The sequence below is a fragment of the Phragmites australis genome, chromosome 1, assembly GCF_958298935.1.
Source record: "Phragmites australis chromosome 1, lpPhrAust1.1, whole genome shotgun sequence".
In the NCBI taxonomy this organism is placed as follows: domain Eukaryota; kingdom Viridiplantae; phylum Streptophyta; class Magnoliopsida; order Poales; family Poaceae; genus Phragmites; species Phragmites australis.
The window spans coordinates 11,080,084-11,093,251 of record NC_084921.1 but is presented as its reverse complement, the minus strand read 5'-3'; the positions used below and the strand labels follow the sequence as shown (position 1 = coordinate 11,093,251).

The following is a 13,168-nucleotide window of genomic DNA, read 5'->3' as shown; positions in this document are numbered from 1 at the left end:
CAACTTTAAATTAACATGAACTATTAGATTTGAGGAACGTGAACCATTGAATTTGAGTGGATGGATTAGATCTGATGTCACATGACAACTACAGTATTTCTAGTTACAATATCATATTACGGTACTTTTTTTCAATGTTGAAGTTCTGATACTGTTTATCTTCTCATATTTTACTATTTATTTATAACTACGTCGAATTAAAGTCAGAGAATACTGTTCATCCATAGCTTCACGGAACTAAAGTCGGATTTCGATTCACTTTCCACCGATTCGCTCCTCGCACTGCCTTTTTCTCGCCCTCCCGCCTCCCCCGGTCTCCGCCTCCTGCCCCCCACCAGTCCACCACCGCCCGCCCAGTCGCCCTCTCCTCTCCCAGCGCACTCCACCGACTGCTCCTCCGCCTTCCCTTCCCAAGAATCGGGACGAGGCCTCGGTTGGTCCCTCTCCCTCAGGTGCGTGCCTTCCCGCTGCTGCCTCCCGATCGATCCAGCCGTGCAGCGAATCGCCACTTGCCGTCGGGTCTTTCTTCCCTGGGTATAGGGATCTTGTTTGGCCATCTTGGTGGGTTGGATTAGATTCGTGCCGCGAGTCTGGCGCCTTGCGGCTTCTTCCTCCGTAGATTGAAACGGTGATTATTCGTAGATACGAGGTGAGCCTTCGATCTGCTCCTCCTCCAGCTCCGGTGATTCCTCGTGCTGGTTAGGCTCCACGAGGATCGGAGCTGCCTGCTGGCAGTTACTGTGTTGCGTTGGCTTGATCTGACGATCAGACGATGTCGACCTGTGAATGTGTTATGATGATATCAGATCCAATTTTCACCTCTTGCGAGGGGGAATTGTGCGTACCATGCTATGATAGTACCCGTATCTCCCACCGTGTTATGGTATTGCCGCGGATTGATGGTTGCTGTTCTTTCAGAACGTCGGTGTCATCGACGCCAGAGTACAACTCAGTGGCTTGCGCTGTTCGTTAGTCTGTCCCCATTCCAGGGTTTTCCATGTTCGATTGGATGGCTTGTTCCTGGGTTTTCCATGTTCTCTCCTCACTCCTGGAGCTGTGCATATGTAGCTATACATAGGTTGTTTTATTTTTGAGGACGTGACATGACGTATGTTCTGTGAAGTTGAAACTGGGTATAATCATGAAGCTCGAAGCAAGGCAATCCGTTTCGCCGCTTTGTGAAATCTGTGCAATACTTTGTCATGCATAGTATCACTCTGCGACAAGCATGTGCAATTTGACTAGTCTGACTGCTTCACATAAGAGTGCAAATTGTTAGTTTCTACAGAGTATCACTTCATACAAACCAAGGTTCGAAATAGATAGATACAGATGTGCTATAGCTTATTTTGAACCTAAACGCGAAGCGTCGGTCCAATTTGCCACAATACTAGCTACAAGCGCAATAGCTCCACTCCTTGCCATAGCTCTACAATCCTACGTATGCGCTGATGGGCCAAAACAACTCAATTTTGAAATCTGACTTCATTAGAAGGCCTAAATACATCTCTCATAAGCCTAAAGTTTGAGAAATGCAACAGGACACTTTATGTTTGTTTTTCCCAATACTAACATTCATAATTCTTATTATTGAATACTTTCCAGTAGGAATAATAGATTTATGATCTTATATATAGTGTTTAGTATATGCTAAAGTACCTTGGTTTTATAAATTTTTCGAATATGAATTATATTGCGTACTTATTTAACTTATTTTTATTTTTAATACTAAAACACGATGAAGGATAGCTTCCGCATTAGCTAGCGATAGCTGCTGTAGCTTTCTCCAAACCTTGCCACGAAGCCACAAAAATGGCGACTTAAAACCTTGATACAAACATATGAAATTTATCAACTTACCTGGATATTTGTTAGCCGCATACTTTTGCTCGCATCCTCTCAATAAAATATCAATTTATCATTATGTTCATTTGTCAACTTGTTTTTTTCAAACAAATATTCTGATCAGTGAATTAAAAAAAAAATCTGATCAGAATTAGTCTGTGCTGGTTCATTCTTCTTATGATGTTATTTATGCAGGTTTTGCAGTTGCATATCTAGTAGAGCTGCCTCCTTCCAGTTACTGAAATGTCCTTTTTATTCAAGTCAAACAATGCTGGTACAACTGAGAAAAACTTGACCCTAGAAGAACAGCAAGAAAGAGTAAGAATACAATCTTGCCTGTAGTGTAGATCTCCAACGGATTTTATTAAAAAAATAATCTTTCTCTTAAAGGCTGAATTTTCTGCACTATTAATTGAGCAGATAAATGAATTACGCAAGGATCTTGGTGAACATTCGTCAGTAGCCATTCAAGATTTCCTTGCAGATGCCTCATTATCGAGATTTCTTCGAGCAAGAAGCTGGAATGTGCAGAAAGCTAGTAAATTGCTGAAAGCAGCTGTGAAGTGGCGGCTAGCATTCAAGCCAGAAACCATTTGCTGGGTGTGTTTGGTTCAACCAATCCTTTATGTCCATATTCAATTAAGGATACATGCATTTACTGTCGATATGTAGAGCAGCTCATTAATATACTGGTGAGACCGTGAGAAGCAGGGATGTTTCTAGGTTATGCTCTGAACTTTAGGCTACCTGAAAGTTTAGTATAAGAGGGATGCTTGTAGGACATTATTTTAATTAAATATTGGTGCTACAGCCTTATAATTCAAAAGCTGCTTGTATTGAGGCCTGGTTTTCCAACATATTATAAACATTTCATCCTTTCAACCATCAGGAAGATATTTCACAAGAAGCAGAGACTGGAAAGATTTATAGGGCAGACTACAAGGACAAACATGGAAGAACTGTTCTTGTATTGAGGCCTGGTTTGGAGGTTAGTTCACTTGTTGTAGAAAGAATTGAGTTGACATCATGAGATTTTTTGAGATTTTGTTCATAATCTTGTGCTTGGAAATCAGATTGGAGTTATATGGTCTTGAACTCTTGATAGAAGGGTCAGTTAGAGCAAACCCATGAGCATAGTGTCATCATGCTGATATCAGCATCAAATTACGAATGTGATGCACGACCTGCATGATCTAAGCTCAAAATCGAACTATCAGAAGAAACAAAAATAGATGTTCATGCTTTGTTAGTATAATCCTTGTGTGTGGTAGTCTAATCTTTTTGCTGTCGGGTACTGTAGCAGCAGCATGTTGGTTTGTGACAGTGGGTCGGTTACTGTAGCGACAGTGGGTCGTTTTGTGTCTATATATATGGGCTAACCTCCCCCCACCCCTAGAGGCATGATTTAGATGCTTTCTAAATACATCACAAGCTGTTAGCAGCTAAAAAGTCATGTGTCCAGTGTGTTCTTTCGACCCACCTCTCGCAGGACCGAATCTAATAATTGATACCAGAGTCAGGGTTGATCAATCCCGGCGATGTCGGCTCTTATGAGTGGTGAGGCTCTAAGTCCCCCTTGGCGCTTCAACCACTGCCGCCCTCCATCGTCGCCGACACAACGATTGCGACACCGAGACGTCGACGGACACGATGTGGTTGTCCAGCGTGTGGTCAAGGAGGTTCGCAGCGCGTCGTACCCGATCCTCACACGGAGCAACTACGCCGACTGGAGTCTGCTCGTGAAGGTTATGCTGCAGGCTCGCGGCCTCTGGGATGCAATGGAGTTTGGCGATGCGGATTTCCAGGAAGACTGCATGGCTCTGGAGGCCATCCTCCGTGACATGCCCCAGAAGATGATCGGCACGCTAAAACGAGCACCAAGCAAGCCTGGGATGCCATCAAATCGATGTATGTCGGCGACAATCGTGTCCGCAAGGCCTCGATGCAACAATTGCGGAAGGAATTCGAGGCAATTTTGTTCCGTGATAGGGAGACAATTGATGATTTCGCGATGTGTCTCTCCGGCCTCATCACTAACCTCGCCACGCTCGGAGAAACGATGGACATTTGTTCAAAAAATCGGTGATTGGTAGCTGCTCGATCAGCCAGGAGTAGGGATTAATCGGTTAATCAGGGATTAACTGAATTAATCGGTCGGCCATTAATCAATTGGTATAAAGTACTTATGTAAACATGTATAAGAGAAAATATGTTGTGCAACTAATTTTGCATTGCAACTACTATTTTTTTTCATTTATAACTTATCAACATAAATCCAAAAGCAAATGCATCACTTGTTTAATAAGAAAAAAGAAAAGAAAAATAAATAAAGGGTTAGATATAGTGGGTTGCCATTCAACCCATCCAGCATCCAGCCCATCTTACTATTGCCCTACCTAATCCTAACTACCTAACACCCTACCCCTCCCCGCAAGTCCCACTCGCCGCGCAGCCGCCGTCGCACCCCCCCCCTCACTTGCCGCCGCCGCCGCCTCCCCCTCGTCCCCGCCCCTACTGCCGCCTCCACCTCCCCCTCGCCCCAGCCGCCTTGCCCCCCGCCGGCCTGCCGCCGCCTCTCCCTCGCCACCACCTCCTCCTCTCACCCCTCTGTCGCCATCTCTCGCCTCTCTGCTACCTCCGTCTCCTCCCCCGACACAGAGACGACGCGTCGGTCGATTCGACTGATTTTAGAGCTGATAACAGGCTAATCTACTCGTTGCCCTACCGATCACTGATTAATCGATCGATTTTTTCATCACTGACGATGGAAGAACAAAAGGTGGTAGAAAAATATCTACGAGTAGTCTCCAAGAGATTTTCGCAGATTACTCTGTCCATTAAGACTCTTCTTGATCTCTCAACGCTCACGACGGAGGAAGTGACTAGGAGGCTAAAGGCGGTGGAGGGTCGTCTCGATCCGGAAGAATTTCCCTGCTATTGGCGAAAAGCTCCTCATCGAGGAGCAATAGCTCGCGCGCATGAAGGAGCGAAAGCAGGGTGAAGGGTCCTCGGGCAGCGGCAACACCTGTCACCATGCACGAGCACTGCGGGAGAAAGGGGAGGCCATGTGCGATCTCTCTCATGACAAGTGCCGCAATTGCGGCTACTATGGCCACTGGGCCAAGCACTATTGATCACCCAAGGAGCATGCTTATTTGGCTCGGGGTGAGGAGGAAGAAGATGAGACTACGCTCATGATGGCGTAGGTGTGCTCTCTCAGTGATGAGCAGGAGCTATCGCCAAGCCACGTCCACCTCGACAAGCCGCCCGTGCATGTCCACCTTGGTGCCAGCGACGATGGCGACCACCTGGAGGGCTGGTACTTCGACACTGGTGCCACCAACCACATGATGGGTTGCCACGATGTCTTCGCGAAGCTCAATCAAGGTGCGGTAGGCTTCGTCCGTTTCAGAGATGGCTCGGTGGTCGACATCCGCGGGTGTGGCACCATCCTGTTTGCCGGGAAGAACAGAGAGCACAAGGCACTCACCGGCGTTACTTTATCCCACGGCTGAAGACCAACATCATCAGCGTGGGCCAGCTGGACGAGGGTGACTCCAAGGTGCTGACCGAGGACGTCATCTTGCGGAAGTTGCCTACTCGCCAAAGTTCGTCGTAGGCGCAACCAACTGTACATCCAGCGCCTCGACATCGCCCGTCCCATTTGTCTCGCGGCGCGCCATGACAAGAACCCCTGGTGGTGGCATGTGCGCTACGGCCACATAAGCTTCGATGCACTCCGGCGGCTGCCGCACCATGAGATAGTGCGAGGCTTGCCGCAGTTGGAGCATGTTGAGCAGCTGTGCGACACGTGCGTCACCACCAAGCACCGTCGAGCTCCGTTCCCGTCACAGGACAAGTATCGAACGAAAGAGCACCTCGACCTCGTCCATGGAGATCTTTGCAGTCTCATCACGCCGGCGACACCAGGTGGACGTCGTTTCTTTCCGCTGATGGTGGACGACGCCAGCCGCTATATGTGGCTGACGCTCTTGGCTGTGAAGAGCGACGCAGCGGTGGCGATCCAGGCGGAGGTGGAGAGCGGTCAGAAGCTTCGCGTCCTCCATACCGACAACGGTGGCAAACTCACGTCCATTGAATTCACGCGCCACTGCGCGGATCGCAGCGTCCAACGACACTTCTCCACGCCTTACAGCCCACAACAGAATGACGTGGTGGAGAGGCACAGTTAGTCGATCGTGGCGACAACGTGCGCACTCCTGAAACAGAGGGGCATGCCGGCGGAGTTTTGGGAAAAGGCGATGAGCACCACCATCTTCTTGCTCAATTGCGCACCGACGAAGAGCCTGGATGGCATGACGCCGTTCGAGGCGTGGCATAGCCGGAAGCCAGCGGTGAATTTCTTGCGCACCTTCAGTTGTCTAGCATACGTCAAGGAGGCGCGACCGCATCTGCGGAAGCTTGATGACAGGAGCATGCTCTGTCTCCATCGGCTATTAGCATGGCGCGAAGGCGTACCGTCTCTACGACCTGAGCACCAAACGCGTCCGTGTGTCACGAGATGTGATCTTCAACGAGGGCGCCTGCTGCAGCTAGGAGGCGGATGCAGCTGGGAGCGTGGCTCCATCAAGCGACTTTACATGGAGTTTATGGTGAGTCAAGTCCATCTCCCGACGGCTGAGGGGCCCACCTTAGCCGAAGGAACACCGATAGTGGAACCACCTATACCAAGTCCAACGGCGATCGATGCGTCGCCCAGAACGCCAAGCGGTGAATCTACCGAGGAGGCGGACTTTGTCACGCCACCGCCGAATGACAGCGTCGGGCTCGACGCACACCACGACGACAGCCCAGTACGCTACCGCATCGTTGACAAGATGCTTGGCGGTGGGGGAGCTCCGACGGGATACGCTACTCGCATCCTGGACGACGTCGAGCTGCACCTAGCAAGCGCAGGAGAGCCGAGGTCCTTCGACGAGGCGGAACGTGACGCGGCGTGGTGAGCAACGATGCTGGAAGAGATGAAGTCTGTCGAGAAGAACTGAACATGGATGCCGGTGGAGCTGTTGTGTGGACACCGCCTAATCAGGCTCAAATGGGTGTTAAAGCTCAAGAAAGACGAAGCTGGGGCTGTGGTCAAGCACAAAGCTCGCCTCGTCGCCAATGTCTGTGCAGCAGTCGGGCGTGGACTTAAACGAGGTATTTGCACCTGTTGATCGTTTGGAGTCCGTGCGCTTGCTGCTGGCGCTAGCTACCCAAGAGGAATGGCCAATCCATCACATGGATGGGAAATCGGCCTTTCTCAATGGCGAATTAGAGAAGAAAGTGTATATTGCGTAGCCACCGGGGTTCGTCGTTGCCGGAGAAGAGCACAAGGTCCTGCGGCTGTGGAAGGCGCTCTACGGCCTGCGACAAGCACTGCGCGCATGGAACACGAAGCTCGAAGCATATTAAGGGCCCTCTGCCTCGAGCAGAGCGCGCACGAACATGCATCGTACCAGCGCGGCCATGACAACACGTAGCTACCCCTTGGGGTCTACGTGGATGATCTGATCATCACGGGATTGGCAAAGGGAGAGATCGATCGTTTCAAAGCGGAGATGAAGACTCAACTTAGGATGAGCGATCTCGGTTTGCTCTCCTTTTACCTTGGGATTGAGGTCCAGTAGAGCAATGACGACGGTGGCATCACGTTGTGCCAAGCGCAATACGCCGCTCGAATCCTGGAGATGGCGGGGATGAGAGATGGCAATCCCGCTCACACCCCGATGGAGGAACGACTCAAGCTCAGCCACGAGAGCACGACTGTAGAAGTGGACACGACGGAGTACAGGAGTCTTGTCGGAAGCCTCCGCTACCTCGTCCACACGCCGCTGGATCTCGCCTTCAACGTCGGGTTCGTGAGCTGCTTCATGGAGCGGCCAACTCAGAAACATATGACAGTCGTGAAGAGGATCCTGTGCTATGTTGCTGGGACGATAAACTATGGCTGCCGCTACAGGAGTAAGCAAAGGAATTAAGCAAATACAAAGGCTTAGGTGGAGGGGGAGTAATGTTAGTATAATCCTTGTGTGTGTTAGCAGCTAGAAAACTTCTATATCCAGTGTGTGTTCTTCCAACCCTCCTCTCGTAGGATCAAATCCAACATGCTTGGCATCGAAAACCTGTCTTCTGTTTGTTTTCTCTTATTTTCCCTACAGTTTTTTTACTTTTTAAAAAACTCCTTTTGCTTCTCATAATACCAATGGATTTTAATTAGTGACCCTATATGGCGATAATTTACTTTGATGACTACCTATATAAGTTTCCTTTTGAAAATTTTGTGTTGATTTGATGAAGCAATATCATTGTGGAGACTAGACTGCAAGAGTTTGTTGATAAAATCTGAAGCACTAAGTTTGTAAGTTCTATCTTTCTAATTTTGTATGCTTGATTTTGAAATGTATCAGAACACTTCTTCAGCAACGGGGCAGATTAAATATCTAGTTTACTCTCTGGAGAAAGCAATTATGAACCTGACAGAAGATCAAGAGAAGATGGTATGGCTGACAGACTTCCAGTCCTGGACATTGGGAAGCATACCACTGAAGGTGACACGTGAGACTGTCAATGTCTTGCAAGACTGTTATCCTGAGAGGTTGGGGCTAGCTATCCTTTACAATCCTCCTAGGATATTTGAGTCCTTCTGGAAGGTGAGCACAATTATCTTTCTTCAGTTCACTTATCAACAACCAGCATTGTTTCTTCTAGAGTAAAAGACATTGGCGGTCCTTAAACTTGTTTGGGGTATCACATAGGTCCTTGAACTTTTAGTTTGTATCCTAAACTTGCTAAGTGGTTCACCCGAGGTCCAAACCTCTGTAATCAACATCTATGCGGCATACTGTCTGCGTGCTACCAAGGAACCTAGCATGTAGGGTCCAGATGTCAGTGGCCCATCTCTCATTTCTCTCTCCCTCTTTCCTCTCTCTCTCTCTCTCTCTCTCTCTCTCTCTCTCTCTCTCTCTCGCGCGCGCGCGCGTCTCTCTCTACCCAACGAGCACTGGCGGAACATTGCCCACGTGCCATGCCTCCTCCACTCATGTCGCCGGCCAGATCTCGGGCCATGGACGATGAGGTCGCAGCCTCCCCTCCCCGGCTCCCTCTCCCATCCACACTCCCAGTCGCTGCCGCGCGCCTGGGCCACATCGTTATCCCCATCCCCATGGTGGCAGATCCAGCAAGGACGATGATGACATATCCTGCTGGGAACTGACGGGTGACGGAGTGTCCTAACCAGATCCACGGAGCACAACCACTTTCCAATCAGATTCGCACAAATCTGGAGGGGGAGTGCACATTCTGATCATGAAAGGCATGGACATGGTTGAGAACTCCGTCCTGGTACCAGTCGGGGAAACAGTAGTGATGGCTCATTAGATTTCATGGTGCCGCCCGTGGGAGACCAGGAAATCAATCCCTCAAGGGGCATCAGCAGCAAAGATAGATGGGGGAACTGGCACACGGTGCGAACCACATCATCATCCCGGGGTGTGTCAATGCAGAGCTCGCTGCTGTCGAAGCCTACCGCAACACCATTCAAGACCACGTCTCCTCCACAGCCAGGAAAGTGTCCACCGCCTCTGCCGCCGATGTCATCAAGATCATCAATGAGAGGAAGAAGCGGATGCTGTCAGAGTTCGCGCGGCGGGCAGTCTTGGAGGCGAGCAGCGATGGCGTGGACTTGTACCAGAAATTATAAGAGAGGAGATAGGGCGAGAAAAATGGGAGAGGAGAGAAATGGGCTGCTCAGCTTCCATGTTGGCACATAGTCAAGCTTGCCACGTAGGTGAAGATGTTGATTAGAGAGGTTTGAACCTCGGGTGAACCACTTAGATACGAACCACTTGGTTTATGGACCCAAATGACACCCTAGAATAAGTTTGAGGACCAGGACTGCCAGTGTACTTTACTCTTTCTTCTATCTTCGCTTGCCACGTTGTTGTATTTGAATCAGTGTAGGCGCAATTCCTACCGTGATGTTGTGAAGCAACAAATTTTCATATTTCAGCACCTAACTGTGTAGTTGATATTTCCTTGTAAAAAAAGGTAGGAAAGGAGATCCTGAAAATGTGCAGGTAGACGATGCATTATGTGCAAATACCTCCAGCATGAACTCTGCCCCATCGTTTTATATGCATGAATATTCCAGTCTAATGTGCTAGTGTGGTAGTGATTGATTTATTTATCCAGTCTAATGTGCTAGTGTGGTAGTGATTGATTTATTTAATAACCACACTAATGACACCTGGTTACTCTTATAAATAGGTATGTTTAGTTACCACACTGATGAGATTTGGTAGGCTTTGCCTTGCTTCCATTTCTTTAGTTAGATTTGTTTGTCAGTAGTTAAGCTATTTTGTTGTCTCCAATATTCATTCTCAACGAATTTCTACTGTTGAAAATTGAAATGTAAATATTTACTGGATCTATATTCCATGATGCATACAACGCCCTGCTGTTCCCTAACCTGAACTCAAACCGAGGGAGCCCTATGAAACACAGAATGTGCAGTGAAAATGTGATGTATGGATCAATTTATGGATAAGGTGGTAGTATCCATTCTTTTATCCCCTCACTGGGGCACACTATATTTCGTCATTATTGTTCTTTCTTAATTTAGCCATTCTATTGATCGAAACACCAAACAGCCTAACCATACCTACAACTGACAGATAGTGAAGCCATTCCTGGATCATGAGACCCGCAAGAAGGTGAAGTTTGTGTACTCCAATGATAAGGAGAGCCAGAAGATAATGGCGGACGTCTTCGACATGGACAAGCTTGACTCGGTATTCGGGGGAAAGAACCCGGCTGGCTTCGAATACAACAGCTATGCGGAGCAAATGCAGGAGGACGACAAGAAGATGGGATCTTTGCACGGCTCCAATGAGGCTAATGGCGCAGACTCGGGTGCCTCGAGCGAGGCCTCCTTCTACAGTGGAACCGACTCTCCGAAACATGGAGATGGAGAACACAGCGTGCCTAAGACGGCTGAGTCTGATTAACCCGCCTGCTCGAACTGAGATCAAATAGGTCGAGATGCGATTATCTAACTGGAACGTTTGTCAGAACCTGTAGCACCAGTTTACAGGCTGGTTAGAACCCTCTCGATGATCACGTTGTTGGATCTGCGAGAAGGAATGTATATTTGCTGTCTATGATATCATAGAAAATCAGGAAAAGTTTGGACCATCAATGGCGATGCATGAAATGAATAATAGTATAAAATGGACATCCGCTTTTCTGAGGTATGGATTTGGTTATTTAGCCCCGCGTTCCACTATTGTATATCTATTTCTTCGGAAATTTCTATTTCTGAGCGTGCGCAAGTTTGTCAACAATTAATCTAAATTGTGGTTAACCATTTATTGGCACGATGTTTTGGGTTCTCGAGCCAATATTTTCTTCAAAATGTCATATTGATTGGTGGTGTTGGAGAGCTGACTGAGTGCATGGGGGCAAATTTAACTATGTCAAAAAATGAATGCACGAGTCTAAAATAACAAGTAATTCAGATCGCACGAGTCTAAAATGACAAGTAGTTCAGATCGGAGGAGATGCTATTTGTGCGCAGCTGGCGTGTCATTATCCGCATGAAATGCATGCTTTCACTCTCGATTGCTAACACAGGAATCTTTGGCACATAAGTGTTTGATTATTCCCTGTCTTACTGTCTGGAAAGAGCAATGGTTCCTGTTGCTTATACGAATTTACACGCAACACCCATGATCCATGCATATCTATCCTTCAGCTCCAGGTAGCCAGCCGATCGAGCTGATCGACGAGGCGGCACAACATCGATGATCTCCAGAAGCTCGACCGCAATCAGTTCCTGTGCGATCACATCGATGGCACATGGCTTGGTCCATCCCGTGCTGCCTTCGAAGAAACAGCGACCGATGCCAACTTGCTCAGAGCGAACAAGCAGGAGAGACGATCGGAATCGGTTCGTGTCTAGGATTCAGATTTGGTCGTGTGATGATGTGGCTGCACGGCGACCACGCAGATTACGAAGGGCTCGTTGCTGCTGCGTGCATGCAAATGCAAGCTTCAGACCACAAGGTGACTCCGCTGTGTTCCGGTGTCTTCCGGCAGAAACGAGGGGCCGCCGTATAAGGGCTCTATGCTAGCACGCATGATATATACACCTCATGACACTTGGCCATCAATCATCACGCCTTATCGTGTGGTATACTCACCTACTGCTATGTGATGTGACGGACGGTGTTAGACTGCTCATTTCCCATTATGAATTCACATTAGTTATGTACTTACCATTAGCCTCAGCAATTATGTATGTGTAACCTCTTATGATTTATAATTATTTATGAAAGTGCGTGTGATTATCTCCGCTTATATAGTATCAGAGTATTTTGTTTCTCAACATAGTTCCTAAATCACTTCTGCTGCCCCACCCCTGGGAGATCAAACCCCATGATCTCTGCCAAGAGCTGCTCAATCCATAATTAGAGTTCGTGCAGCCGATCACTAGATCGGCTTGTGCCACTTGGCCAACCCACGGCTACGGACATCACCTGCTTCACGTTGATTCCTCCGGAGCTTTCTCTCCTTCGACGACGACGTGGTGACCAAGCACGCTCGACGACATGGCTCCCTCCTTTGCATCCATCGAAGTGCACCGTCTACCCTAGATTATCATCGCCAGCGCACCGTCCCGTCTATTAGATTGATTTTCTCTTTCTGGTCGCTTGTCCTACGTTTTCTTTTCGGTTTTTCGATCATAGATCGGTTTGCGTCACCCATCGATGCATGTCGTCCTTGCGTGCCTCTACTTCGACGTGACATCGAATCCTACCCGGCATCCACATCCACAATTGTGTAGGGTAAGTCGCGCGCTACTCCCCAAGGATGTGTTCACGCGTTGCTGCCCGCTTTGTTGTCTGCACGTCGCCTCCACACCGGCCTGTTGTCACCGATATCTGACCACCGATCCGACCATTGTCAGGTTGTTGCACCAACTCACATGTTGCAGCTACGTCGCCCCCTTGGGCCGTAGCGTCGCCACACGCAGTCATCCTAGCCGTTCCTGCGCACCATCGACCCCTCCGGCTGTCGCTGCGCCACCTCTCTTTGCATAGTGCCGTTGCCTGTCATCCCGCGTCGATCGTCGTCATGCCCCTCGAGTCCTTCCTCCTGCATTGTTGATCGTAGCTCCACTGTCTTGTCCACATATCGCCGCCTCTCCCTTTTCCAAACTACCACGTCACCACCTCTCTGGCCACCCCATGTTGTTTCGGTCTTCTCCTTCTTGCTGCTTCACACATTGCAACCGTCATCAAGCCCATCTCTGTTGTTGCTT

At 48.6% G+C, this 13,168-nt stretch overlaps 1 protein-coding gene across 2 annotated transcripts; it reads left to right on the top strand.

The window, feature by feature from the left end:
• The first annotated feature begins 290 nt into the window (after positions 1–290).
• Positions 291–11,115, top strand: LOC133909493 (uncharacterized). 2 transcript variants are annotated; one of them, XM_062351947.1, is made up of 6 exons: positions 291–452; positions 2,041–2,163; positions 2,266–2,445; positions 2,735–2,833; positions 8,256–8,498; positions 10,521–11,115. In XM_062351947.1, exons 2-6 carry the CDS (start codon positions 2,089–2,091, stop codon positions 10,851–10,853), a joined length of 930 nt encoding a protein of 309 aa, XP_062207931.1. In that variant the 5' UTR covers positions 291–452; positions 2,041–2,088; the 3' UTR covers positions 10,854–11,115. The 2 variants fall into 2 exon arrangements, with proteins under 2 accessions (XP_062207931.1, XP_062207939.1); XM_062351955.1 differs by having other exon boundaries at positions 298–452; positions 2,050–2,163.
• Positions 11,116–13,168: the final 2,053 nt, after the last annotated feature.